Source organism: Takifugu rubripes, chromosome 14 (genome assembly GCF_901000725.2).
Source record: "Takifugu rubripes chromosome 14, fTakRub1.2, whole genome shotgun sequence".
In the NCBI taxonomy this organism is placed as follows: Eukaryota; Metazoa; Chordata; class Actinopteri; order Tetraodontiformes; family Tetraodontidae; genus Takifugu; species Takifugu rubripes.
In genome coordinates, this window is record NC_042298.1 from 2,359,085 (window position 1) to 2,386,818 (window position 27,734).

A 27,734-nucleotide genomic window follows, 5' to 3' on the forward strand; every position below is an offset into this window, starting at 1 on the left:
ATTCTTTGAATGTGCAGGGAAGCGCTTTCCTAAAAACAAAATTGTTATCATTTACTGACGCGTTGCGCAAAACAAAGTGGCATTCGTTTCACAAAATGCTGGTTTTTGTATCGCGTTCTAATGATGTTCATTGACGCGAGTGTTTTATTCTAAATATTTCTAATCGGAAGTCGGGTTATTGCTGCTGACAGAACGCAGGCCGCAGTGATTTGGTAGCCGCCGCAGTAGGTGGAAGGACCGCGGTTCTACCGTCTGTATTTCACTTTCGCCTTGAATTGTACTGTTGATTATTTCTGGTAGCTATTATTAGATTGTTTGTACAGCAGCGTTGTTCTATGATAGCGAACTCATAACAGTACCTACGGCCAGTGACATCAATCGCCATTTTAATTGCACGTTTTCCCTGACAGAACCGCTAGCACAACAATGGCTCTGAAAAGAATTCACAAGGTAAGGAAGTAAACGACGAAGCCGTGACTTTCGGAGCAGCGATTCAGTTAGAGTTAAAAAATGTTCGTTTTTAGATTGGGTTTTATGACCGGGGGACATTTTCCCAATAATATTTTGGTTTCATTTGTGAGCTAACGGTCTCTAACGTGTGACGACTTGAGAGCAGCAATGCGCCGCCTGTGTTCAGCGGTGTACCAACAAATGGGCCAGCTAAACGTTCAGAATTAGTGGCTAAGTCACACAATTTACCCCAATGTTTTGTTATATTAACCATCGAACCTTTAGTAAATAATTACCGGCAGCTTTAACCGCGTAGATGGTTGTTTTCGCCGGCTTCTGGCCAATGATATTGGCACATCGTTAGCGGTTCCAGCTAACGTAGCCACTTTAATAAGCTAGCGTATGAGGGACTTTCGTTTAGGCTTTATAACAGCGATCTTCACACATCTCCTTATTACTCTCCTGTCGACACTAAACTGAGTTAAAACGGTTTCAAGTTTCCGAGTTTGCTCAACAGCTCAGTGATTTGACACCGTAATGTACCGCTAGCTGCTGCTCAATAGGACCTCCGCGCTTATTTTATCAACCATTTTGCTCTTTTCGGTCTCTTTAATGTGGTCCACATTTCGCCTTGGTTGTTTCTGATGGCCCATAAGTCGAGTGCTTTGCACGCCGAACATCCCACGAAGACGGAGGCGATTGCCATCGCCATCGTGTGGTTTATCGCCATTTTCAGCGGTGTGCTGGGGGTATTATAGCGTTAGTAAACATTGCACATTAAGCTCGGCTGTGTTTGTGTGTGGCGCTGCTGCTTTGTGGGCTCCGCAGGACTGAATGTTAGCAGTGTTTTGCTGGGGTAAAAACAGGCCCCACGCGTTGTTCATCTGATGCCATGTTGCTGACAGCAGGCGATCAGCGTTTCTTTAATAAGCCCCACATTTGCTCCAGCCAGCTGGATGGTTGCAGCTCGCTCGCTTCGTGATATTTTTATGGTGTTGACATTTACCAGTGTCGAAATGGGACCGATCGTGTTGTGCGGCCGTCGGTGCATGCTTGCACCAGCCCGGGCAGCCGGCTCAGCCTGCAGCCACACTCCCGAATCCTGGTAGTTTCCATATTTTCCTGGCCATCCCCTCGTTACTGGCTAAAGTGATATTATGTAATTGTGCTCTGACAAACACCAGTGGGTACTTATCTATTTACAAACTGTTATTTAGTCAAATACAGTTTGCCGAATCGGAAGTTTGTCTCATGCGATATTTAATATTTGCCCCCCTTTTTAACAAAAGGAGCATCAGTTTTCTCTCTGGTTCTTTCTGGTTGGAACCTTTGTGCAGACAGTGGATCAGGAATGTGGTACTGTTGCCTGTAGTTTGGGGCGATTGATGACTGGGTGTTATGGGATCATTTAACATCACTGACCTCTGCCATAAAAGTGTGCCCTTATATTCTGTCTGCAGAGACCTTGTTTTGTTACGTGGCTTTAGTATTGTTTCTTTAATGTTTAACCTGTGCGCTCGTGTCCTGAGGAACAGCCAGTCAGAGCCAGGTCGTTTTACCTGCAGCGGTACGCGGCGTGATTATGTACACGTGAAGGTCTTGTTGTGGGAAGTGGCCCCGTCCTCCGGTTGTTGATAGGGTGAGAAATGAGGAATTGTTAGATTCTCTTACCGTCAAGGCCAAATGTAAAATCAGAATTTGGCGCTTCCTCTAGTGGGGTTTAAAGGGCTCATAAATAGAAGCAGATATTTCTATGAATGGGGAGGTCTTTCCTGTTACAGCACCTCCCCTGCTCATCTGTAATCTATTACCCCAATAATGAGCTTATTCATCTATCATGATTATAAATACAGGGGGTCGGGGTTCTTGAGGCATTGATTGAGTTCTGAAAACAGTTTTACCAGTAATTAATGCCCCTATTAATTAATGCTTCTGGTGTTATTTCTTTTCCTGTTAAAACTGATTGGGTGTCTTCAATTGAAATAAAGACCAAATAAATAAGAGTGATTGATTAGTTTACGTATTGGAACACAGCTCAGGGTACATGTGGTTGAAAGAGCCGTTGTCTTAATTGATTTATGTAAATAACATTAAGGGGCGGTTGCCACTGTGCTTTCGAATATACCTCAGGTAATCTGATGACAGCTGGTCAAATCTGAGATTAACCAGGAAAAATACTTTATCAAATCCAAATCATGCGTAATAATCGCGTCCCTACCTGGGCTCTGTAAATCGGTCCTTCTTAGCCACCACGAGATCCTGTAACTCCTGAATGCAAGTGACCCTACTGAGCAGTGCTTCGGTCCTGGAGTTGTTTCAGGGCGTTTCTTTCTGGCGTCTTATCCCCGATTTTCCTGTCGTGAGTGTTGTGGTTGTTGGTTTATCTTGCACCTTAAACAGGAACTGATTAACTCACCTGTGGTTTGTTTGTCAGGAGTTGAATGACTTGGCACGGGACCCTCCGGCCCAGTGTTCTGCAGGACCTGTAGGAGATGATAGTAAGTTTCTTCTACCAGTCAACACTGACCTGGGAGCTGTGTTGGTTCCACACTCTCAAAAAGCCCCGCCGTCTGTTTTTAGTTAACTGCGCAAATGGACAACAAAACAAATACTTTCCATTTTAATTCTCAAGTATTCTGAGTTGTGGATCAGTAATTCCAATAGGTCAAATAATGCTCCCAAAGGCTGATGGCTGGCCTCAGGTAAACCCTTTTACTGGGACACGCATGTTTCTGTTCAGCTGCTATTTGATACCTCACCAACACATGACATCATACCCACACATGACTTGTGTTTTCACTTTCACTACACTTGAGAAACTTTGTAAAGCTACACAAGTGGAACTCTGGAAGCTGAGCTGGCTGAAAGAAGTAATTACTGTCATTTTGCCCACATGTTGCCATGTTTGGCGTCTGCTTGCTCAAGAAAGAATCCGGTAGAGCGCTTGTGACATGAATGACTGGAAATGAGACTGAAACTTTAAATCTGATCATTGTGATATTATGGGCAATAAAATTGTGATCACACAGGGGAAATGAACAATAACCTAACAAATCCTTTGCTGATTGTCCCTTAGAAAGCAGCTTCTCCTCATAAACCATCATATGTGCACTCAACACTGATTTATATCTGAACCTCTAGTGCAGAAACGTAATATTTAAGCCATCACATTGGCTAACCTTTGGACTGCAGCCAGTCTCTTTTAAACTGTCCCTCTAAGGCTACTGCTCATATCTAGCTCTATCATGGTGGGGTTCTCTTAATAAAGAAGATTTTGTGTCCACAAGTCCTGATAAGAACACACAGTGTTGTTTCATTGAGCAGATTTGGCCTTTTCTCTCCCCGTTTCCAGGCTTTATAAAGACTTTAGAAACTTTTATTGTTAAACATCCCATCCACATGCTTTTAATGAACTGATGTAATTCAGGGATCTGCTGCGTTGGGAGCAGAGGTAATGGGATCTGTTTACCACCATCACCCACACATCAGCATCTGGTTAAGTTAGCTGCTTTATATTTGGAAGATTGATGTTCTTCAGAAAATGTCACCTGCTGGTGTTCCGGCAGCAGGACAAGGTCACCACAGATTTAGGGAAACAAACCAAACCCAGCTCGCTCTGATCATCCACTAGATTTCTACGACAGCGTAGAAATCAGCCTCTGTAATCCCATTTTTTAAACACTATGTCATGTCATTTGCCAGTTATCATGTTTTATTGCTGTTAATGTGGAGGGCCCAAGTGTTCCCAGATGACACTGAAGGCAACATAAGCTGTTGTAGATTACTGAATTACAGTGAATGCTGTGTTGATCCACTGGGACAGATGGTCAGGGAAGGAGACTTAACTGACTGGTTATCTTCTATTTAAACTGACTGGCATTAAGTGAAACAGTTTCTTTGTCTTTAAATTTCAGGAATGTGCATATTGTGATACATTCATGGAAAGATGGATGATCGTTTTATTATCTAGTTGCCTTTTTATTTGCTTATCTAACTTTAAAAACGTGTGTTTCCCAAAATGTTCTCATTTTGCTGCAGCTGTGTTAACTGTAAGCTGGATGTGTTGTACTGGAACACATCTCCATTCTATTTCAAATAATGAAAGAGATTCTCTTTTCTGTTTCAGTGTTTCACTGGCAAGCCACAATAATGGGACCTGTAAGTATTCATTCCTGCTCATAATTCTACTTCACTTGTTCCAGAATAACACCTCTGACCTTGTGATTAGAGCTGGGCAATATATTCCATTAGAACATTTCTGATTATTTAAATACACACTGCAGAGCGCCGGCCTTCCTTTTGATTTTCCTTTTGGTTTTCATTTCTTTTTGGTGTTACTATTTTCTGTAACAGTTCCATAATAACAATGTGAAAACAGAAATTCGGAAACATTTGTTCATTTAAACCAAAGCCTTTAATTTCTGTTCGTGTCAAGACTCTTGAACATCAGCTCCATCCTCCGGAGGTGTTGCTCCACCATGATTGGAGTCCATCTGTGGTCATTTCAGTGGACTGGACTTGATTTAAAGAAAGACACGACCGACGTTTATGAACCACACAAATCAGCATGGTCAATAGATCTGGATATGTATGCCGTAAATAAACGTGATGACATAGGTGTCGGAGCACTTGAATACACGCACGTAGGTGGGTGATGTGAGCGTGGAGGGGGGCATTTGCACCTCAGCACGGTATGGAACAACTGGCCCCCGTCTGAGGGCCCCAACGGGCAGGAACGTATCCAGGCAGGATCTGAGGAAGGATACAAAAGAGTCTGCTGCATTCAGGATCCCCAGAGCTCAGTGGGCTCCATCATCCTGAAGTGGAAGATGTTGGGAACAGCCAGGAATCTCTCTAGAGCAGCCTGAGCAATCAGTCCCTCCCTACAGAGAAGAATCGGGGGGGTTCAGCAGCAAGAACAGGGAGCCTGATTAGGGTTGAGGCAAAGCTGATTGGAGCAAAGTACAAAAACCTACTTAATGTAAACCTGATCCAGAGCGTTCCGGACCACAGACTGGACCGAAGGTCCACTTTCCAACAAAACAAGGACTCTAAAACATACTTGATTTGACTTGGAGACGAGTAAGCTGACCGATCGATGATTCGTGATGTAGAGAATAACTGTAACATACAGCCAAAAGTTGCTTAAAGACAAATGAAGGTTCTTCCTTTACAAAGTCAGTCACATGACCCCATTAGAGAGGCTGATGGGGGAACTCACAAATGGATCTCAGTGAGCAGCAGCCTCCTGACAGGATTTTCAATGTTGTATGTGAATATATTTACAGCGGTGTTTAGATTTGAAGCCATGAAAATAAACATTCTACCCTGAACGGATGCCTTTGTCAGTCCCGCGCTGAGTAACAACACAAACATGTTTTGCTCTTCCTGTTTCAGAACGACAGTCCTTACCAGTGCGGGGTATTCTTTTTGACCATACATTTCCCCACAGACTACCCCTTCAAACCGCCAAAGGTAAGCAAGTGGTCACCGTGGGAGCAAAACGGAACGCCCTTAGTTCGTCTGCATAAGGAAGGCTGGACCTTGAATCTTCTTTTTGTTCAGGTTGCATTTACCACAAGAATCTACCACCCAAATATCAACAGCAATGGCAGCATTTGTCTTGACATCCTGCGGTCACAGTGGTCTCCAGCTCTCACCATCTCCAAAGGTAGGCTGGCTTTTATTATGTTGATTTATTGTGCAGATGCCCTTTCAATAACGTCTATATATAGTAGCCGATTAAAGTACCCAAATGACTCTTGAGCACCTTCTGGCATTTGTTAAATTATACTGCCTGTGTCGTCTCTGTTGTGGTTATGAAGCAGAAAAAGATTTTCCATTTTCAGAGGCTGTACCACAAATAGGACAATACTGCGCTGAGGTGATCCTCCGCAGCACCAGAGAGCTAGTTTTTAGTTGGAAATACGTTAAAAGACACAGGTCCAAAGTTTTTGAAGATGGCACTTGTGTTTCGCTACAGTCTTGGCTCAGCTGGGTTGCGTTATCAATGTCTCACACAGCCATGGAGTGACAGGGCACCAGTGGCGATGATTGGCAGATCCTTTAAGGGGAAAAATGAATTCTCAAGGCCGCAGACAGCTCTTTAAAGGTGGACGACAGCAGAGGGACAGCTGACAGCAGTTCAGCTGTCTGACAGGAGAGATGCTCATGCAGCAGTGGGACACACAGATGTCCTCACTGGGCCTCCTGCAGCTCCGTCAATGGAAGAAAGTCACAGCGAATGCCCCACGATGATCAAGGAGATCTGTGCGGCGAAGCAGAAGACCCCAATAGATGCGAGATGTTGGGCTCTCCCATATTCTGTCCTGCTTAGTCATTAGTGCACTTTTAACCCAAAGCTCATATATTGAACTTTTTGCAATAGCAGAGGCGGCGCCGTATTTTGCGGGTCTTTTTCAGGTTTGATGCACGGCACAGTGCAAATTGCAGGTAACCAATCTGTAGAGGACTGTCGCTATGGGTACTTAGAGTTTTGTGCGGCGAACTAAAGGGATTGATGCTTCATGGCAGGTTTGTCTGAAGGTTAAAGTGCATTGATGGATCTTTTTACACAGGCTGACTTTAAGATTCCTGTTTAGGGTGCTGAATGGTTGTTTTGTTTTCATAGGCCACACATTTTAATAATATTGATGCTCTGTTTATTCTTTCTGTAGTCTAAAATACAGCAGGGTATTTGAATCCAACTTTGTCAACAACTTTATTTATTTTTTCATTTCTACCGCACCTCATCTGGCTACACCTTGTGGTGATGCCCAGTGGGGACTCGGCGCCATCTACTGGCCCGATTATTGTGAACGCAGCGTTTTTAAGATAAAATGTGAACATTAATGATTTGAATTAATCAAATATTACTAATGGCTGGAAACAGTTTCGCAATATTCCTCTTTATCTTTCTGTGGCGGTTAATTAAGGAAAACGAGTCAAAACATGTTATTCCTGACGGTTTACTCTGGACCTCATGTGTTTCCAGTCCTCCTGTCCATCTGCTCTCTGCTGTGTGACCCAAACCCGGATGACCCATTAGTACCTGAGATCGCCCGCATCTACAAGACGGACAGGGAAAAGTAAGTGAACAGCTGTTCATCACAAGATGGGATTAATAGAAGAGTTTTTGGATATTCTGTTCCACAGTGTGACACATTTGAATTTGTGATGACATCACTGTAGCCAAACACTTATTTCTCTTTCTTATTGGCCAACATCAGTAACCTCTGCAGCACCAATGAACACGCACCTTCTAGCATCCTGTTTTGTAAAGCTTAACTATGGAAACGTTGCTGTCTGACTAACAACACTCTCCCCCTCTCATTCACAGGTACAACAAAATAGCTCGGGAATGGACACAAAAGTATGCAATGTAGTGTTGGGGTAGAATTATGGCCAACTGCCTCTACAAGGAAAGGATAGGGGAGCTTCAGACGTAAAGAGAAAACAAACAAAAAACCATTTAAACAAATGAAAAGTTTAAAACAAGATTATGTTGGTTTCCATTGGAGTGCTTTCTTTGAGCCACGCCTCCCCTTCACTGGAGTAACTGTAAAAATAAGTCCATGAAAAATCCCTCTGCCCCATCTCCTATGTTCTCATGCTGTTTAACTTTGCCCCCACCCCCACCACCCAGCTCCACAGCCCACCACCCAGTGTCAGCTTGAAATGATGACACATCTCACTCCGTGCTTCACCTTTCCTCCTCTGATGACCCCTTACCCTATCCCATTTTGTCACCCAGGAGGATGCTGCCCCCCCCCCCATCTGCATTGCGCCTGCATCTTCACCCACCCTCCACAGACATTAATGCATTTTTAAGCATCTGTAAGACTTTAAGAGGACTTTTTTTCTTTTCTTTATCTCCTTATTTTTAAGGGGGTAGGAGATAAGATGGAGGGATTTTTACACTGCACCCTTCCTTATTCCGTTGTCCCTGTAATATCCTCCTCTAGAGGTGACACTTCAAGCAGTAATCATGTGCAAATCAAAGGGCACTCTGTGTTTTATACAATAAAGCGTAAAGTTGGAATTGTTGCAGGCTGTGTACAATAAAGCTTAAAAATACACATGGCCTTTTTTGGTCTTCTGTTTGGTTCTCTGAAAGGACTTTTTACCCATGACTCCTGCCCTATCTCTCTTACTCCCATCTCAACGTTCCTCAGTTAACGCCATCGTACACACACATGCACGCACAAATGTAACCCCATGTTTCCCCCACTATTATCATTTCAGTTTCTTTATTTTCGAATTGGAGGTTCTGGACCAGATATTTAAGCAACTTATTTTTCTTAGTTTAACCTGTGTTTTTATTTTTTATTCTTTAGTTTGCTCTCCCCTCTTTCTTTCCCCCCTTTTGCTATTGTTAAATTAGAGGCTAACATCTTAAATGGCTATGGGACTGGCTTGGGCTCTGGGTGCGAGGAGAACCCACTCTTCTTGCACAAATCCTCTGTATATTGAATTACCTGAGAGGCTCATTGAGCTTTGTGTGTTGATTAAACTGTGTAATAAAAACACATGGCTCTTGTCTTGACTCTATTGCCCTTTTGAAAGACATTAAGATGCATCATGACATTGCATTTCTCAGAAATGACTGATTATGCTATGTTGTGTCAGTATCTTATTGACAACAAATTTATTTCCATTTATGAAAAAGATATTCGATTTTTTTTTTAAAAAGGTAACTTGAAGTAGGGCTTTTTTAATGACACCAATAAATCTACATAGAATTGTATTCACTTTGGTTAAAATGTAAATAGGTTTTCATCACTGCATTTCTAACTGAACTTTTTAAATAAAACACTTGTGAAAAATGCCGTTAGCAGTATGAGAAAATCAAGGTTTTCTCCAATAAAGGTGTTTCGTAAATGAAAAATATTGAAGCTTCGCAATTAACTTTATGATTTGGACAATCCGGGTTAATTATTTTATACGATGAAACTATTTTCCGACAATGGTAGCTTGCTTTTTCATCCTGTTGGGGGCGGTAATGCTCACTTTTGCCGCATTAAAAAGAGACGAAGAAGAACCCAACAGCTCATTGGCTGCTGGACGGTGACGCAGGGGTCACGTGCCTTTTAGATTGCCGGTGATCAGCGTCTGTGTTGTGACCTTGCGACTGACAGTAAACAAGACCGTGGAATCATGTCCGCCTCGGCGCTCTCCTCCACAGCCCTCCCCGCTGCATCCAGCTCCGGATTCCGACTGTCGAAAGGTACCGTGTGGCGGCTGTTGTCAGTCCGGCATTAAATGCGTGCGTTTGGCTGCGTGAAAGCGACACAAGCCGAGGCTACACAGGTGCGGGCGGGATGTGCAGCGACGCGGGATATTAACCGAACATCTTTAAAAACGCTTTAAAAACAAATTCTAAAAGTAGATATTTATTCACGGCAACGTCGGTAACCTGCCACCCAGCGGGACAGACGCTTATTTTCCCAAGGCCAGTCAGCTGCGCTAAATACTAAAGCGCGTCTGTTGTAACCTGAAGAGAAGGTTCCACTTTTGCGCGCCTGTCGTGGCCTCCTTCAACCCGATAGTTACAGAACCTTTAGTTCTGGAGCCGTGCTGGGGTCAAGTGTCCCCCCTCCCCCGTCATGTGACGCTAACCGGATCAAATTGATCCCGACCGTTGCCTTTAAAAACGGCCCATTTCACGAGTCTGGGTCAGATGACGGTTTCAGGGCGCCTCCTCTATAGCAGCTTTGTTTTACAGACCTGTTTCTGCCCCTCTCATATCAATCATTTACGCATCTTTTTCACGCACTTGATTGACTCTGTCAGTCCGTTTAGCTCCAGTAAACCCTGCTGTCACTGTTTGTGCACAAACCTGCGTTCATCTCCGATTCTCCCTCTCAACAGAGCATCTGGTGGTGGCTGTGCCCGTCGCAGTCATCTCGGCCATCGGAGGGTTCCTTGTCAGCCAGTACCTGAACAGGCGTTGCTGTACGAAGGGCCTGGTGAACACGTCCATCAGTAAAGACAGCCCCAAAGTGGTCCACAGCTTTGACATGGAGGACATTGGTTCTAAAGCTGTCTACTGCCGCTGCTGGAAGTCAAAGAAGGTCAGGCACCTGCCTCATAGTTGCTCTTCTGCAGAGGGTTTAGATCATTCCAAAACCTTTTTATTGGTGAAATGGGGCTCTTTATGCGTCGCACACACTCTGTGTTTCATAACTGTAGTGCAAAAGGTGGTTTGATAAGAGGGACTGCGTTTTTGCCCCTCTAACATTGTGCAATTGTGCTTGCAGTTCCCTTACTGTGACGGGTCCCACTCCAAACACAACGACGAGACCGGGGACAACGTCGGACCGCTCATCATCAAGAAGAAGGACACTTAAGCCAAGAGGCTGCGTAACAGCTTTGCACCTGCCTTCTCCCATCAGCTCCAGTTCATTGTGATGTTTGTCTAGAATAATTGATCCTTAACTTAATAGGGCAAAAACTCTAAAAATCCTAATCAAAAGAGGTTCCAAATGTCTGCGCTGCGCCATTGTTGACCGCCGTGGAATCAAAGGTCATTTCAGGACAGATAAGATGAGGGACTTTGACTCCAGACGCAAAGGTATTCTGACTTTTGCTGCAGGAGGTGTTAAAGCGGGACGCGGCCTGCAACCCTTAATGTGCAGCACATGGGTGTAAAATAACGCACTTATAATTTGCCTTAGTCGGTGTTCTGAAGCCTGCGGCTGTGTGTTATAACCAATCCGATCACACGTGACCAGCGCGAATGTCCGTTTCTGTCAGGGTTGGAGGGCCACAAATGGAAGCCGCGTCTGTTTGTTGGAGTTTTTGTTTTCATGCCGGCTGTGGTGTCTGACTTAATTCGTTCTTCTGTTTGTTGTGAATAAAACCTGCACATCTTATTTGTTAAATGACTATTTTTTAATTATTGTCCCTCGAGCCGCGGGGCCGAGCTGCCCGTCTGCGGGGAGACTGTGTTCCTGCACAAACGGCTGGCCGTGGTCACCGCAGTGGCCCCCGTGAGTGTGTGGAGGGGCTGCTGCAGTGTCCACCAGCACCAGTGGCCATTTTAAGACGCGGCAGTGTTAATGACGGCCGCTAGAAGACGCTGTGTTAACACGGGTCGTCCACGAAAAAAAAAAAAAAAAAAAAGCCGTGTACGCGAGGACGGTGGGCCCCTGCTCCCATAGTGACACGCACACGCACGCACACACGAGGTATCTGGCAGCGTGCCAGATGCAATGGAGGACTCTCAGAAGAGGTGGAGTGGACTCCACTGTCCCTGCGTGAGGAGTCACCTTTCACAGGCAGTTCACATCAGAGCCAACACTTCCAACAGGACTCTTAGCATGCTAGCTAAATATGCTAAGTAGGGTAAATTACTTCTTTTTTTTTTTCTTACCTCTAAGCAACTGAGTTGGTTGAATGGCTTTTTATGAGCTCTGCTTTTCAAATGTAAATGTTGTAAAGACAACAGAGCCACAGCCCGATGGTCGTTGCATTTAAATGACAATGTAAACATTTGCATAGGTACAATGCGGGGTTTGTTGGCGATTATTTGTTTATTTTGCGAACCTGTCACATTTATATCGTGCGTTTTTATCTGACGTGAAACTTAATGTTCCCGGTGAAGCTGCGGGAAACTGCGCTTTCCGTTGTGATTGCAAGTTTCGCCGGTACTTTTTCTGTGTTCTTTGCGGGTGTCAGCCGCGTTCGGCGTCGGCACATTTGAAACCAAATGGTGACACTTCCAATAAGCATTAATGTAAAGATGGTGACAGCTCGGGTGACGCATGTGAGGAGCTAATATCTCCCTTCGGATGGTGATCGGACACTGGCGCAAGCTGCGGAGCGGTCAGACAACGCGGGCCGGAGGTGGAAATGTGCCGTTAATCGCCCTTTTTGCTGCTCGGATGACGGATATTAATGGCTCGCTCCGGCCACGGTCTCGGCAGCAAAGTCCACTTCGCATTTTGAGCGACGCCCCCTAAATTCCGTGCAGAGTGTTTGCAGACCCTCCGGGACGGAGAGGTGGAGGAGGAATCGGCAGCTCCGTCGTCCGTATACGCTCCAATCCCCACGTAATTCATTTATGACTTGGCTGTATTTTCGGACGGGACAGCTCGGGACGCGTTCGGAAGGTAAGCGGAGACGTTTTAGCGGCACTTCCTGTTGATTTGTGCCGTTACGCGTCGGTCGCTGCGCGCAGCGCCGTGTCGCAGCGACCGCTCGGACTGTGGTCAGCGCTTCGTGGCGTCGCTCGAACACCGTTCTAGGTAATCTCCCCGACGCCGAAAACGATCGATCGGGCTCCTCCGTCGAGCCGTCGAAACGTTTTCTTTTCGGATCGTCCTTCGACCGACGCGTATGTGCCCCCCTCCCTCGTTTAATCGCCGGTGGATATTTTCTACAAATGTGGCCACGGAATATAAGCCTGCTCTTTTTTTTACCCACGGCAACCGCATCGTTGCGCACCTCGCTCCTCGTCGTCGATAGCAGACAAAAGACAGCCTGTTTTTTTTCCGCTCCTCTAAATAGGCTTTCTCTGGTGAGCTTAAGCTTTGGCTGGCACATATAACAGCAGTCGTCAAAATGTATTTGAAAAGCGCGCTCCACATTTGACCTGCGCATATGCGCATATCTTTGCATATTGTTGTCGCTCTGTTATTGATTGCATTGATATACCGTGAAATTCTTAAAGGGATACTGCCTCCTGTATGCGGAAATAACTGGCGAGCCCTGCTCCCAGCCGGAGCCGCGGCTCTCTTCCGTTCCCTTCCCGCAGCTTTAGTTTTAAATCGATTTATTTAAATTCTTTTTACACAAATTTCCCACTTTTTTTTTTTTTAAATTTTTTTTTTTTTTTTTAAATGTCACTTCGGCGACACCCCGCGTGGATTTTGTCCCCCCCCGGTCTGCGGGTGCTGGCGCTGCATTTGTTTACAACGTTCCTTTTCTTTACCTTTGTCTGTTCTTTACCCGCCGTTTGTGTTTCTCCAGGACTCTGAGGCTGCTGCAGAGAATGGGAATAGGGACACAGGCCAAAGCTTGCCATTTTGGCTGAAGTAGCAGAAGGACAGTTGTCAGCCCCACATTGGCGTCATTCCCCTTATCCCTCATCACTCCTCCTACAAACACAAACACACAAACAAGGACAGATACCCCCCTCGCAGCGTCTGCTATGTCCACCGCCGTAGATATTGCTGGCCCTTCCTCCCCAGATCAGGCCCACAGCAGCTCCAAAATCCCCAACGAGCCACTGAGACCCAGCCTGAAGCGCTCCAACCATCCCTACAGCCTCTCCCATTACATCTCCACCCCTTCCCCAGCTGTGGATGTCAAAAGCCTGATCCAGCCCTCACCAGCCCAGGAGCGAGCCGCACAACCCGCGCACACAAAGCCCCGCCGGGCACCCTCCTGGCCCGACATGTGGGAGTCGCCCAGCGGGCTCCACCTGGCCCACGCCGCGGAGCTGCTGATGCGCGCGGGGTTGCTGGCTCTGACCCCCGCCACCACGGAGCAGGCCGGCCTGGGCGCCCAGAGCAGCCAGCCGGCCAAAAGAGAGGACGTGGAGGCCAAGGCGGAGAAGGCCGAGAGGGAAGGAGGCGGGTCCGGGCCCGAGGAGGAAGAGGAGGACTCCTCTGGATGCGTCACAGACTTCCAACCCTACCTTGGTGCCTGGTTCCCCTTCAGCCCCACCCTGTTCCCCCTCACCGGCTTCCAGATGAGCGGGGGCCACTGGAGGAGCGCGGCCATGGGCGCCGAAGGCGGCGAGGGGCTGGTGGCTGAGGGCTACTCTCCCGGCTCTCTGGGCGGGGGCAGCGGAGGGAGACGGAAGAGGAAGCGGTGCGGAGAGTGCGTGCCTTGCCGACGTCAGACGAACTGCGAACAGTGCAGCAGCTGCCGCAATCGCAAGAGAGGACACCAGATCTGTAAATACAGGAAGTGCGAGGAGCTGAAGAGGAAACCAGGAGGTCCTGGGTTTGACAGCAGAGTGCCTGGGTTTGATCTGAGGGGTTCTGACTTTACTTTGGGTCTGGCACAGGAGAGAAGCAACAGCAGTCTGGACGGATAGTAGAAGGAACGCGACGACAGCATTTGTCAGAGGATCCTCGTTGGATGATTGTCGAGGAGCTGCAGTGGCATCCAAACACGCCGGACGGGCTCACCTGTCGGGACTTAGGCTCCAACATCTTCACAACCTGCTTTCAGTGAAGAGCTGCAGCTCCATTGTAGAATGTCCACACTTGTTCCCATCCTTTCTTTTGACAATCAGCGAATTGGAGAAGAGAAAAAGAAGGATACCAATGTGTGTCAATATTTAGATGATGACAAAAATGCTGTAAATAGACTGTAAATATCTGGAAAACATTCTTTCTTTCTTTTTACATCCTATCTTTTCCCAATTTGGATGTATTGTGTTTCATTCTGAGAGAAGAGCCGGCGGTTAGCTTCCTAACGGGGAGGTTTGTTTCTGTTGTTCCGACATCATGGCATCAGTAACAAACGGACGAGTTCATCCCAGGATAAATTATTTCATGTGCAACTTGTACTGTAAAGCTCTGTTTGCCCTTTTGAAATAAAAGAAATTGGCCACGTGCACGTGTCTGCGCGCTGGGTTTCTGCTACATCTGTGTATGGATGTGATCGGGGTGTGTGAGTGCTAGTCACTGTCTGTTTGTGTGTGTGTGTGTGTGTGTGTGTGAGGGAGAGGTGTGGATTATGAGTCACCTAATGGTGTGGCTGAGAGCCTTATCACAACCCCACAGACACACACACACACACACCTACACGCTGCCTTGGCAAGTCCGGTCCGTGCACTCTCACACACCTAACCAGCCGCGCATGCAATCACAAACCCTCGCTTTTATTCACACACTGATGCTATTTTCCCTTTTATTCTCAAGTAGGTAATACACGCGGTAATACACACATTTATAAACAAAACCTACAGCCAGCTGGACTGAGGCTTCGGGGTGGGATTTTGCTTGTTGCCGTAACGATGGCTGATGTGATAAGACCTTCTTCCTCGGCGCCACACTCCAGGGGACCGCAGGGAAGACGTAACCATAGCAACGGCCGGCCCGAGGTGTCACGCTATAATTGGGCCACGGCTGCACTTCCTGTGTGCCTTCAGTCAGGGGGATCGCAGAGGGACCGCGTGTGTGTGCGTGCGTGCGCGAGCCTGTGTGTGCATACATCTGTGGGGGTTGTTCTGTGCGTGTGTGTGCGCGTGTGAGAGAGAGAGCACACGCATGCGTGCATGCATGCGTGTTTGTGAGGCGGGGAGAGAGAGGGAGAGAGAAAACGCAGCACGCCAGCCAACACAGGACACTGCCAACTCATGGAGAAAAAAACCCTGAGCTCCAACATCATGCTAGCAACACTCGCTGAATGAGAAACACAGTTTTAGTCAAAGTCTTCGTCTTCCTTTCTCACACAAAGGGGAAATTTCAAATTCCTGGATCTGTGCGTCCCTCCACCACCCCCACCCCACCCCCTGTGCCTCTCTACTGATTTGGAGCTTAAATTCCCCCTCCCTTGCTTCGTCACGCATGCACTCACACTCACACACTCACACACGCAAACGCACACACACACACACAGAGTCACACCGGAAATCTGTGTCACCCGCTGCCCAGCAGGTCCAGTGACTCCCTGAACGCCTGCAGTCTGGCTCCACTGGCCTGCAAGATGGCAGGAGGGTGGGGGTGGTGGGGTGAGGGGGGTGATTGGGAGGGGGGGGGGGGGCTGATGAGAGAGAAGAGGGGGAGGGTTGAGAGACTTGGGGTAGTGGGGGGAGGAGGAGGAGGGACAGGAAAGAGGATCTAGGGAGCGGGTTGGGGGGGCAGAGACGTGGTGAAGGGCAGCGAGACAGAGAGGAGAGGTGGGGGGGGGGGGGGACAGGGGTGAGGGAGAGCGGGCGAGACCGGGGGAGATGAAAAGCAGGCCAGCGGAGGAGAGGAAAAGAGAGAGATGCGGGGAGATGGACAGCGGGGGACGAGGAGAGCGCGAGCCAAACAAAGAGAGACGGGGAGTGCGCGAGTGTGAAATCGGAGAGTGAGCGGAGCGATGGAGGCCGAGCGGCGGGGACGCGAGGGGTTAACGACGTGCGCATTGTCCAGAGCCGCCACAGACCCCTGTGGAGTTTACATATGTTAGCGCCAGCGGCCCAGCCCACGGTGGACGGGGGGGGGGGGGGGGGGGGGGAAAGCGGCGCTCGCGCATGCTGCAGTGGAACAACCTGCCAGCCCAAGGCAACCTGCGCTGGAGCTGGGGCTGGGGCGGACCCTCGCTCGCCAGCCAGACCTTTGAAATGTTGGCCGCCGCGTCTGCTCGGAGACACTGTGTCTCATTGTGAATCTTTTTTTTCTCCCCCCCCCCCCCGTTGGCCGCGTCCCCAGTGTTAGAAAATGTGTAACAGCTTTGCAGAAGCAGCATCTTTCTGAGACAGTTGCGTCTTACGCCTCTGTTATCCATGTCTGCTCGCTCACAAACACAGACTGAGATGTAACACCTCTTAAAGGGGGGGGGGGTAAATCAGTGAACAGCACTCCCTCATCTACCCTCAGGTTGAATTTAGGTGACTAGTGGGGGAGGGGGGGGGTTAAAGAGGACTCTTGACCTTTGACCCTTAAAGCTGTTCAAGGTGGAATTACAATCAACGCCACTATTTCTAGTTTGGCCTTTTCCATCGGCGCCATTAAAGCCGTCCTAAAGGCGGAACAAAGGCTAACCCTCATGCGTCGAAGCCACAGCTGTCTGTGATCGACACGGCCCAGTCACATGACGCTCATGCCCGTGGCGACGTGTAAGCAGAATTCAGTTAGTCTTTAACTCGCTGCTGTTTGTGGAATCGGCCCGGCGAGGCGGTAAGGCCTCCCCTCGCGTGGCGCTACGGGCTCCTCCCCGGGCCGACGCGGGAGGCGAGCGCTGATGGTCGACGCTCGCCGTCGGGCCTTTTTGAATTAGCTGCGACTGAACAATGACGCCGCCTTGAATAACAATTTGGTCAATATTTCGGTTCAGAAGCACCAAAACACCGCCTCGCTCTCATTCCGCTGTCCTTTTTATCTGCTCCGCCGCTCATGGCTGATTTTAGGCCGTGAGTAATTGTTGAAAATCTGCCTGTTTTATTGGATTTAGTGCCTCGTGGCTGTGCCAGTCCTGTGAGGACGCCTCCTTTTCAAGCAGGTAAAAACCTTAGCAACGGGGCTCAAGCGCAAATACTTCTCATTTCATTTCTTTAATGTCAGATAGAAGTGTGCGTCTGTGTGTGTGTTTGCCAACTATGGCCTCTATTCCATTTGTTTGCACGCGAAGCCCTTTTCTGTGATTAAGAGTCCTGGTGTGACCACAAAAATGATCAATCGTGTCTAGAAGTTCAACATTTGTTGTAGCCAGCTCACTTGGGAGATAATAAAGTGCCTTATTCCATTGTAATGTGCGCTATCAGTAGCATTGAAATGCTTTAGCATATTTATTGTGACAGCTATGCTGTTAGCATTGTGGCTATGCATTAGTAAACCGTGATTCTACAGACGTTACAGATTTTCCATGGTTCTGAAGATCACACTGACTAGTTAAACACAAATATTCACCCCGCTATAAATGATCCCTCAATACACCGAGAGCACGGCTTTAGCGTGAAGCGGCAGGACACTCGTCACAACCACAAAAATCAACCATGACAACACAAAGGTCTGACTTGCTACTTTAATGTCTGAGTGGGAAACCCAACGCTGGGCTGCTATTTATAGCTGGTGGTTTTCACAGTGTGCGTGACCGCCTGTGACAAGTCACATGACTGCAGATGCAACGGGACGACAGACAAAAAGGACACAAACTCTGCGCTCACGTGCAGCCCTGCATGAATGGAGGCAGAGGGCGTGGAGGCATCCAGGGAATAAGAAACGCCTCATTGGGACGGTTCTGACACCTTTCTCCCAGTGACCTGGGTCCAATTTGGGCTCTTTTGCCTGCGTCTCGCGCTAAACCAGCCTGTTGCACCCCCTCGGATGTGGATGTCCTCTCATGTGGGCGACCTCCATGTTGTTGGTGTCTTCCCCGGGCAAGTTTCGCATGATGAAACCACATCAATGTACTTTAAAGTTGCTGGAAGGAAGCTGTGTGTAACTCACAACCGTCCAAAAGTTTTCAGGCTCTGGTGGGCAGACCGAGCCGGAGTCTGTGGCGTCACGGTCCCTCCAATCCACGAGTACGCGGGTCAACCCCCCACCCCTCCCTCCCATCACAGCAGAGTTTAAGTGACAGAAAGGCTAATTTTCTTCCCTCACCAACTGTGTCACCTGACCGAGCCCCGTCAACTGGCCCCAGTCCAGCAGATCATGTGGTTCCCTCACTGAAGTCTAGACCGAAGGCAAAAAGGCCCCAAAACAAGCATGAAGTGATCATCAGAACAAAGGACGGGCTTGTTTGTATCTGTGAGCTGCAGACATTAGATGGGTCTTCATGCTAATTAGCTTGAAAGAGACTAAACTTTAAACCTGTAAACATCAGGCTTTTTCATCTTTCAGAAGGCGCTGCAGCTTCATATTATTAGTTGTCAGATGTTTCTCTCTGACTGTTTTGTCAGCAGATATCGATATAAAAAGATATAAAAATTACCGACAAACACCAAATTCTTTTAGTGTAAGTGCAGATGTTAAACTGAAGCATTCAAGTTTAGCACGTTGGAATACAGGCAGGAAGCAGTGTTAAAACAAAAACATGGAAATAACGCAGAGGTCACCCTCTGCTGAGTGAGGGGGAAAAAATACATATAACTGTAGTTTTAACAATATCGGAATTGGAATCAAAACTAGAACTTAAAACACCCCCACCTGATCCTTATTAACCACATATATGGAACCTGGCTGACGTCAGGACCACAAAAGCTCCACAGAACAACTGATTGGAGTTATTTGGTTGCTGGACAGTCATGTGATCCAGCCAACGTTTCAAACTGGTAAAACCTGTTCACCAGCTCAGGAGGTCCAACTATCATTTCTTAGATAATCCCTTTGAAGCTAACGTCGTCAGCAGTCCGCAGGGCGTCTCTCTGCACGTGTGTGTATCCTGACGGGAAGTTCAGCCGTTTCATGTCCGTGGGTTAGGTGTGCGGGCCGCGTCCCGGTCCGTCCGTGCCGGGGCGCTCTGTCCCCGCAGCGCACGCTGGACGCGTGTCCCGCCGCTGTGCATCACAGGTGGGTCACTGTTACAGCTCGCCTGCTCTGGAGGTCATCTCTGAACACCTTCTGCAGCGCCACCAGGCCGCCTACATGTTTGGACCTGTCCTCCTGCACACCAACACTCTCTGGAAAGGCGAGACAGTAGATGAGGCGACTGACATGGGAACTATTTACATCGGTTGAAGTATTTGATTAAGCAGATATCAGATAGACTGGTTCTAGAATCATTCTAAAGGCTTTCTGGCCAGTTCTCCTTTGCTTTCTCACCTCTATCCTGTAGTCTGACCTCCTCTGTGTCTGTCAGGCGCTGGCCTTTGAGTGGCAGTTGGTTGCCATGGCTACCAAGATGGGGCCTGTAAACCGGTGCCCAGTCCTCTTGGTTGTCCAGGCCGCTGCCTGAGTCGCTGTGGCTGTCCTCGTCAGGGTCCTCCTGCAGGTGAGGTGGGACACGGTGATGAAAGCGCGGCGCTCGCAGCCTCCCTCGGCTGAAACACGCTGAGGAACTCACTGGAACATCTGTGAGCGACAGCTGGACGTCCTCCTGCGCCTCTCTTGCTGCCAGCAATCGGGCCGTCTGGATGCCATTCATATTATCATCGCACACGCTGCGAGACAAAGTTGTCCATTTTTAGACCCACAGGCGGCCGACTCGACCTTAAAATCAATTCTCTGTGTAGTTCCAATGGGGACATCATCATAGCTAAGTCAGTTCATTTTACTTCATTTATTAAAGGGTTAAAATTATTCATTAAATGCCAAACGGATTCAATAATCTATATATAATTAGCAAACTGGATAAATCGTCTGGCCTTAGCTCAGAAATAGGATACACAAACTACACAAGTCACACTAATTACCAAGAATTTCATGGATGCACAAATCTTGATAAGCCGTTATTACACTCTAAATGTTTCCACTTCCTTAAAGTTTAAAGCAGATCCAATTAAACCACATGCTTGACATTTTCTCAGTAACGGCTGGACGCCGACATTTGACACTTTCCGTCTCTATACTGTCTGGTTCCAATAGTGCAGCAACACCATGTCACACTGATGTCACCATTTTCTTGATGTCCTCATCAGAGACAGATCATAGATGGGTGACAGAATCAACAGGTAGTTTCCCTGGGCCAGTCTACCTGTTGTTCATGAGGCTCTGCAGGATTCTGGAGGACCTGAACTCGTCCAGCTCTCCGATCACGCTGACCCGCACGTCCCCGTCCCGCCCCAGCAGCCAGGTCACGTGTTTGCTGTAACCTGTGACAGAAAGAACAAAATGATCGGCCTGGCTGCTATGCACCAACTGGCCAGCAGGTGGTGCTGTAGCATAAGCACATCCTCGACTTGTTATTCAACTTCCTGCTTCTCCCCTCTGGCTTTCATTACGTGTCACTGGAAATTCATTAGTCATAGTTTATTACGGATGAACAAACCTTTGAATAATGTGGCCTCAGTACAAAACAATCAGAAAGTAATGAATCGTTTCCTAAGATCAAACCCAGCTTAATATGAGGTTCTAGATAGATAGATAGATAGATAGATAGATAGATAGATAGATAGATAGATAGATAGATAGATAGATAGATAGATAGATAGATTGATTTCACTGTGAGAGACAGGGTGACCTTTGACCTCAAGGAGACTGTAGCTACTGTCAAGCACAGAGAACTATTGAACAAATGTTGTAAAGTTCCATAAAATCATTCATCTTATGACAATGCACAAGAGCAGCTCTGTTCCATCCCAATGTAAAGGAATGGCTTCATTGCATTGTGTAGATGTTTTAACATCCTCAGTGGAGGATAAGGGCACTCACACTCACACTCACACTCACACTCGCACTCGCACTCGCACTCGCACTCACACTCACACACACGCGATTTCCTCTCAAGTGACGCGTGGAGTCACCAAAGACTGTAACTTTATACGTGGTTTAAAGTGTGTCGATGCTCTAAACCGCACGGCTTCATCAATCTCATTCAGTTTTAAACACCACTCAACCATTCGAGTGGCGGTGATGGAGGCCTTTGGCCGTCTGCACACACACATGCGCGCGCGCACACACAACAGGTGGAGGTGACCAGGGCTCAGTGAGTCAGGTGAAATGAGTAAGAGAGGCGTGCCCAACTGTCATAGGTGAATAAGTAATGGATGACTGTTTCAGGTGGAAGCAAAACACCTTAATCACACTGATCACCTGGGAGGGCGTAACTTCATCTACACCTGAGATTATTTCAGCCATTTACAGGTATATGACTGAACGCCCAGTTCTACAGAGCCTATAGTGCGTTTTAATAGACAGGAATACACTTTAAATCAACCTTAAATACATACATGCACGTGGATCTGTAAACAAACTATATCCATTCAACACCTGACATCTGCTAAAGCTTTAGCCTAAGCTATGCTAACAGACTGCAGGACCTCATCTTCTTTATGTCCCTATATTTCCTCCATCCATCCATCCATCCATCCATCCATCCATCCATCCATCCATCCATCCATCCATCCAGTAACCTTTAAAACCCTGAAGCCATAACCTTTGACCTCATTCAGGGTTAAGATCCTACTATGTTGTACTGTTTGGGAAGATAAAATGTGTGTGTTGTTGTCAGTGTTACCTTTCTTTGTCCGACTGTCTCTGTCGTCTCTTCTCTCCCGTTCCTCCCTTTCTTCTCGCTCCTTCCAGCGGCGTACCTGTTCCTCTCTCATCTTGAAGAAGAGGATCCGTTTCTGCTCCTCGCTCAAGGCCTCCAGCACCTCGGGATCCACCCACATATCCTCCAGGATTTTAGCCAGCATCCTGTCCCTCTTCTCCGGCTGAGAGTCCCGTCTGACTCTGTGTCCTGTGGGTCGTCTTTCAGCGGTGTTGGATGATCTCACCAGAGTCAAGTTGCCTTTTTGTTGTAGAACGTGGGATCAGGTGAGGCCTTAATCCTGGACTGTAGTGTCTTCCCTCAAGTGTTATTGCTCAGCAAAGTGAGGAAGGTGACAAACACAGACTCGTCACACAGCGCTGTCTGAGAGAGAGAGAGAGAGAGAGAGAGAGAGAGAGAGAGAGAGAGAGAGAGAGACCCTCTGTTGAAACAGGTTCTGACTGTCAGAACACAATAAGCCTCAAAATAAGATCAATGAGGTTTGCTGTATATACAGTCAGCAGCACACTCAATATAGTGTATGTCAGCACACACACACACACACACACACAGACACACACTCACTGGCTGGGCGTTAATAATTGCATGCTATCTTGAAGGAACAGACCCAGATGGAGAGCACAGAGAGCTTTAGTAAACATGAAATGACACCAGAGGTCAATACGCACCTTATTCCAACAGCTTTTCAGCACCTTCCCTCCACAAATGATATAAAACCTGTGATAGAAAAGAGTCCCGCTAAGGAAACACTGGAGAGGAATGGCACTGAAACAACCTTCAAGCTTCAGTGGTGTAAACAACAGTCGTCCTTTTGAAGCGTTTGAATGTGAAAGTCCCAGCGGGAGAGCCAATAGGATCACAGCTGAGGGACCTCAGTTAACCAGTTACTGTAGAGTCACTGATGATAATCAGGCCTTATCTAACCTGGGCTCTGACTAAAATAACTCTGATACCAGAGGGTGACTGTTGTTTCAGATGAGCCAATAAAAGGCGGCTAAACTGTTGTAATTTAAAAAACAACAACAACAAAAGATTGATTTTTCGTCATAGTTCAATGTTTCTTCTTTTTTCTTCGGCTCATTTTGACAGCTGATTCGGTCCTTCCTGTTAGGGTTGGGTTTGCTAGTTTAATTCCTCTTTAGCTGTAACAATGATCACATACATCAGTTCCCAGCTGCTGCCAAGCTAAAGATAAACGACGCTGACTTTATTCTATTTTATACATTCATCGTGTACAAGAGACACAATAATGCTAAATAAATCTCCCTCACAAAAGTGGTGGATGGTGCCAATAATGAAAATTATAGCTCACTTCCCCAGTTATTTAAGCTGTATTGGAGCAGAAATAATGGAACTGGCATCTTTCTTATGCATATGTTAATGAAATCTATCTCTAGATCAGTGTAGGCTCATTCGTTCATTCATTCACTCATCCGTTCATTCATTCATCAGATGATGATTCTGAAATCGACACTCTTTCCTTTTGAGATGCACACACACACATTTCTTTCTTTCCTCAGGCTTCTGTGACTCCCACTGTTGCTTACGTAACTACAAAGCGACATGGATTTCATTGTTCCAGGATGTAGGAGCTGCGAATCCCTTTGAGACCAAACTGGACCTCAGTGAAAGAGTTCGGCGTGTACAGCAGCTCATAACGACCAATTAACCGTGTAGACGTGCACGCACAAAAGATATTCAAATTGAGACTAAACCAGAAAACAGCAGCTCAGCGTCTCTACGCTCAGTGGCGTCACTTGAATATAAAGACGTCCAGGTCTGGACCGGCGCCAGTATGCAAATAAGCCCGGATTTCTTCACTCGGGAAGAGAAAAAGGGGAAGAAATGTGGTGGGAAGAGAGGGGCTGTGTGGGCGGAATACTGAAGGGCAACTCTGAATCTCAGCGTCTCAGCCTGAGAAAACACTGACCAGTTCACACTGACACACACCACCACAAGTTAAGTAAACACAGATGGGAGGGGGGGGGGGACATGGACGGGCGAAAGGAGAGACAGGAAGAAAGTGGACTTACTCAGTCGGGGGCCAGCCAATGGCTGCAATCTTCCCTGATGTCAGAAGCTGTGTGTGTGTGTGTGTGTGTGTGTGTGTGAGTGCGTGTGTGTGTGTGTGTGAGTGGGACGGTCTGGCATCACTGCATCTCTCTGTCTCTCTCCTCCTTCCTCCTTCTCTGCTTTACACTGACGTTTCCGTCACGTTCTTTAAAAAAATAAACCATCAGCCTGGCGGAATTCCTGCTCAAAGCCAATCTGGTTTATAACAAATCAGGGGGAAAAACAAGAAATTAACCCGTGTGTTCAGTAAAATCCAGGAGACGTTTTGTGGTATCACCATATTCTGTTGATCTGAGGATTCTCACATACTTTTATAGCTCGGTGACCTCACGTCTCCGTGGTTATCTCTTTTATGACCAACCAGGAAGTGCTGCTGCCTGTGCAGAAAAACACCCATGTCAATAACACATTTGCAGGAAGGAACGTGGATATTTACACGTGTGTTTTCCGTCAACAGGTTGTTGACACTGTTATCAACGCCACAGCTTCAAATCACTGGAGCGGATGGCGTAAACGTGAGTCACGCGGCTCTGACTAACCACCCAGGCGGTTTGTGATTATTATTGACCTGTCAGGAGACTGTGGCCACCTCCTGCAGTAAATGTGTTTACCTCCTTCACAGTTATCATCTTAGTAATTGTTGTCTAAGGAAGACAGAATAATCAACACGTGAAAACCCCCAGAAGATTCTAAAAATGTCGGCAATGGTTTTGACAGGGGGCAAAACAAGTTCAGTGACATCGAGCTACGGTAAATTCACATTTGGTGTTACGCAAAACGAAACCAGAGACATCAGGGATCAATAGGGCTGCCTTTCCAGTGATACCAGTAGATAGATAGATAGATAGATAGATAGATAGATAGATAGATAGATAGATAGATAGATAGATAGATAGATAGATAGATAGATAGATAGATAGATAGATAGATAGATAGATAGATAGATAGATAGATAGATAGATAGATAGATAGATAGGTTATTCTGCCAACCCGTTCTTACTGCCAAATCCTTAACATAATTAACATTATTACAGTTCTCAAACCACTGAAATAATGACATAAATATATTAGACTAAGCAAACCAGTGACCTAGGTCATGGAAACAGCAGCACCTCCATCAGCACTGGTGACGTTTCCTTTGTTAAAGCTGATCTGTGTATGCTTGAAAGTCACGTGAGCAGATCTAGTCAATGAATCACCCTACAGACCATTGATAACTGTCTGATGCTAAGTTTCCAGGAGGCTATTAATCTGTTGTAACTTCCTGCTTGGACTCTTACTTTGAAAGTCCAATGTACTCAGAATCCACGAGGAGAGGATTAGTCACGTGGTTACGTTCAAACGGTGATTGGGTTTGAGCAGCGCCCTCTGCTGGATGAAACTGACGTTTCCTTTCTGGAATCAGAATAAAAATTCCATTTATATGAAAAGAAATATCCAGTAAAATAGAAGTATGACATTAACTTTTGCACAAGGATATTCTTTTAAAAAGCTATGTCTGGAGGACGCTACTCCAACATATTACCGCATGGTTAATGCATGAACCTCTGACGTGACAGCGAAGAGGATCTACATTAGATCTACATTAGCATGAATTTACATGAGGGATGCATACAAGCATTTCATCGCCATGCACGTGGATGATGATGTCATGTAATTCAATACCATAGATTACTACTGTATATAGTAAACATCAACATTCGCTGTAAACATCACTGCATGAAGGTCACTGCAAGAAATAAATGTTACGTCATGTTATGTGTTATGCTCACATAGGACCATGCGGTGAACTAGCGCCTCATCCAGGGGGTGGACCCTGCTTTCGCCCACATGTGCACCTTCCCGGTGACCCTGAAGGGGATAAAATGGTCAGTAGGAGGAAATATTATTTTTATTTTTTAATTGTTTTTTTTTTTTAAAGGCTTAGAGTCTAATCAGGGTTTGGCTTTGGGAAATAAGCAAACATAACTCTTCTAGTATCACTCAGGGGTCTTTGAAAAGGTTTACTGAGACATTTGGTTTCCGATTTATTCAAATCTCTTTTAATAACCAAACCAAACAAAGAGGAGACTAAAATCCTATTTGTTAGCAGCTTGCATTGTCCCTCAGCTCTAAAATTGCTGTAATCACTATGGAAACCCTGTGATTAGTTGTGCTGGTTGTGTTTCTGAGACGTAAAATGATGATAAAAGTATATAATTTTGACATGAATTATCCAGTTTATTCCAGAAGCTGTGTAGTAATTTTAATATTTCCTTCCACCAGGCTGTGGTACAGTCCAGATCCAAGTGGAAACTATGAACACGACCACAAATATCTGTCGTAAGGTTTAATAATCATTTCCAAAAAGCAGGGCTGACCACTGGATGGACTGTTGGAAAAATCCCTTTTCCATGTCTTCAAATGTACAAGAATAAATTCAAATCACACAAAGTGAAATGATCAGACTGGGATGATCTGAACCAGACAGGAGGCCGAAGCGCAGCGGCACGTGCTGCTCCTCAGCCACACAGCTCCAGCAAAATGAGGAGGCAGCGCTGGTTGCCAAGGTGTTTGTCCCCCTCACATTCATTATCCACCTCATTAATGTATGTGTCAATCATGACATCACTTATCTGTTATGTATAGTTTGGCTTGAGCACATTCAGCGACCCATTCCCGGTGATCCACAGAGTTGTACTGGGTTAACTGGGATCAACCTCTTGCTGCCTGGAAATTAGTTGACTTTCCTGGAATTCCAGGACATGCTGTCCAGGACACTGTTCGACTAGCTAAACTTCCAATCGTTGGAGCATCATGTCAACACTCACTTACATATGTGAGGCGACAGTTTTGACGCATGATACAGCGCCACCTGCTGCCTGCTGCCCCCAACTGCAGCCCAGGTTGGCCTGAACCTTTCTCCATGACGCAGGGATTATGCTGTGGTTTATGCCCAGATGAACACATGAGTCACCAGCTCATCTGTACCAAACAATGACAAACATTTAGGAAACTACAGAATAAATATTACTTGTTTGGCAAACCTTCCGACACTAATGCCAAAACCAGCTGATCACCACTTCTACTGTCTTTTACTGCACGCTCACAGTAAAACCAGTCATTGATTCATTATCTTCATCTTTCACTCTTTCTTTTACACCCCAACCATCTCTCCCTCCCTGTCTATCTCTGTGTGTTTTGAATATACATTTATAGACATGCAGCGCCCGAGGTATCTGCAGGTGTGATGTGTGCGTTTATTCTCCTCTTCCTGTCCTCCTTCCTCCTCTGCTCCTCCTCTTCATGTCCAGGCCACTCGCTTAGAGACAATCTTGGCTCTGACATTATAAAAGAATGCTGCAGAATTCCACGAGGCATGATGCACTTCTCAGATCAGCTCCTGAAACCCG

General features: G+C 46.7%; 4 protein-coding genes and 1 long non-coding RNA gene across 10 annotated transcripts; 3 read left to right on the plus strand and 2 right to left on the minus strand.

The window, feature by feature from the left end:
• The first annotated feature begins 200 nt into the window (after nucleotides 1–200).
• ube2d2 (ubiquitin-conjugating enzyme E2D 2 (UBC4/5 homolog, yeast)) lies at nucleotides 201–8,976 on the plus strand. The gene is made up of 8 exons (XM_011610400.2): nucleotides 201–250; nucleotides 411–450; nucleotides 2,885–2,948; nucleotides 4,577–4,608; nucleotides 5,848–5,925; nucleotides 6,016–6,121; nucleotides 7,445–7,538; nucleotides 7,790–8,976. The coding sequence occupies exons 2-8, from the start codon at nucleotides 427–429 to the stop codon at nucleotides 7,833–7,835; spliced, it is 444 nt and encodes a 147-aa protein (XP_011608702.1). The 5' UTR covers nucleotides 201–250; nucleotides 411–426; the 3' UTR covers nucleotides 7,836–8,976.
• LOC115252300 (uncharacterized) lies at nucleotides 4,846–10,426 on the minus strand. Its single transcript, XR_003890708.1, has 3 exons — nucleotides 10,289–10,426; nucleotides 5,217–5,333; nucleotides 4,846–4,962 (listed from the first exon to the last, which is right to left on the minus strand). It is a non-coding gene; the product is annotated as an uncharacterized lncRNA (long non-coding RNA).
• Nucleotides 9,490–11,333, plus strand: zgc:110843 (CDGSH iron-sulfur domain-containing protein 1). The gene is made up of 3 exons (XM_003970110.3): nucleotides 9,490–9,676; nucleotides 10,321–10,523; nucleotides 10,710–11,333. Exons 1-3 carry the CDS (start codon nucleotides 9,607–9,609, stop codon nucleotides 10,797–10,799), a joined length of 363 nt encoding a protein of 120 aa, XP_003970159.1. The 5' UTR covers nucleotides 9,490–9,606; the 3' UTR covers nucleotides 10,800–11,333.
• Nucleotides 11,334–11,596: 263 nt separating this feature from the next.
• Nucleotides 11,597–15,022, plus strand: LOC101071282 (CXXC-type zinc finger protein 5-like). Of its 4 annotated transcripts, none has more exons than XM_029846936.1 (2): nucleotides 11,597–11,796; nucleotides 13,423–15,022. In XM_029846936.1, the coding sequence occupies exon 2, from the start codon at nucleotides 13,604–13,606 to the stop codon at nucleotides 14,495–14,497; it is 894 nt and encodes a 297-aa protein (XP_029702796.1). In that variant the 5' UTR covers nucleotides 11,597–11,796; nucleotides 13,423–13,603; the 3' UTR covers nucleotides 14,498–15,022. The 4 variants fall into 4 exon arrangements, with proteins under 4 accessions (XP_029702796.1, XP_029702797.1, XP_029702795.1 ...); XM_029846937.1 differs by having other exon boundaries at nucleotides 11,597–11,791; XM_029846935.1 differs by lacking the exon at nucleotides 11,597–11,796 and adding an exon at nucleotides 12,121–12,563.
• Nucleotides 15,023–19,048: 4,026 nt separating this feature from the next.
• LOC101075091 (SH2 domain-containing protein 4A) lies at nucleotides 19,049–23,969 on the minus strand. Of its 3 annotated transcripts, XM_003970128.3 has the most exons (6): nucleotides 22,938–23,496; nucleotides 22,234–22,632; nucleotides 20,752–20,869; nucleotides 20,122–20,218; nucleotides 19,881–20,043; nucleotides 19,049–19,738 (listed from the first exon to the last, which is right to left on the minus strand). In XM_003970128.3, the coding sequence occupies exons 2-6, from the start codon at nucleotides 22,412–22,414 to the stop codon at nucleotides 19,623–19,625; spliced, it is 675 nt and encodes a 224-aa protein (XP_003970177.1). In that variant the 5' UTR covers nucleotides 22,415–22,632; nucleotides 22,938–23,496; the 3' UTR covers nucleotides 19,049–19,622. The 3 variants fall into 3 exon arrangements, with proteins under 3 accessions (XP_003970177.1, XP_011608704.1, XP_029702766.1); XM_011610402.2 differs by having other exon boundaries at nucleotides 19,881–20,218; nucleotides 22,234–22,628; nucleotides 22,938–23,969; XM_029846906.1 differs by having other exon boundaries at nucleotides 19,881–20,218; nucleotides 22,938–23,969.
• Nucleotides 23,970–27,734: the final 3,765 nt, after the last annotated feature.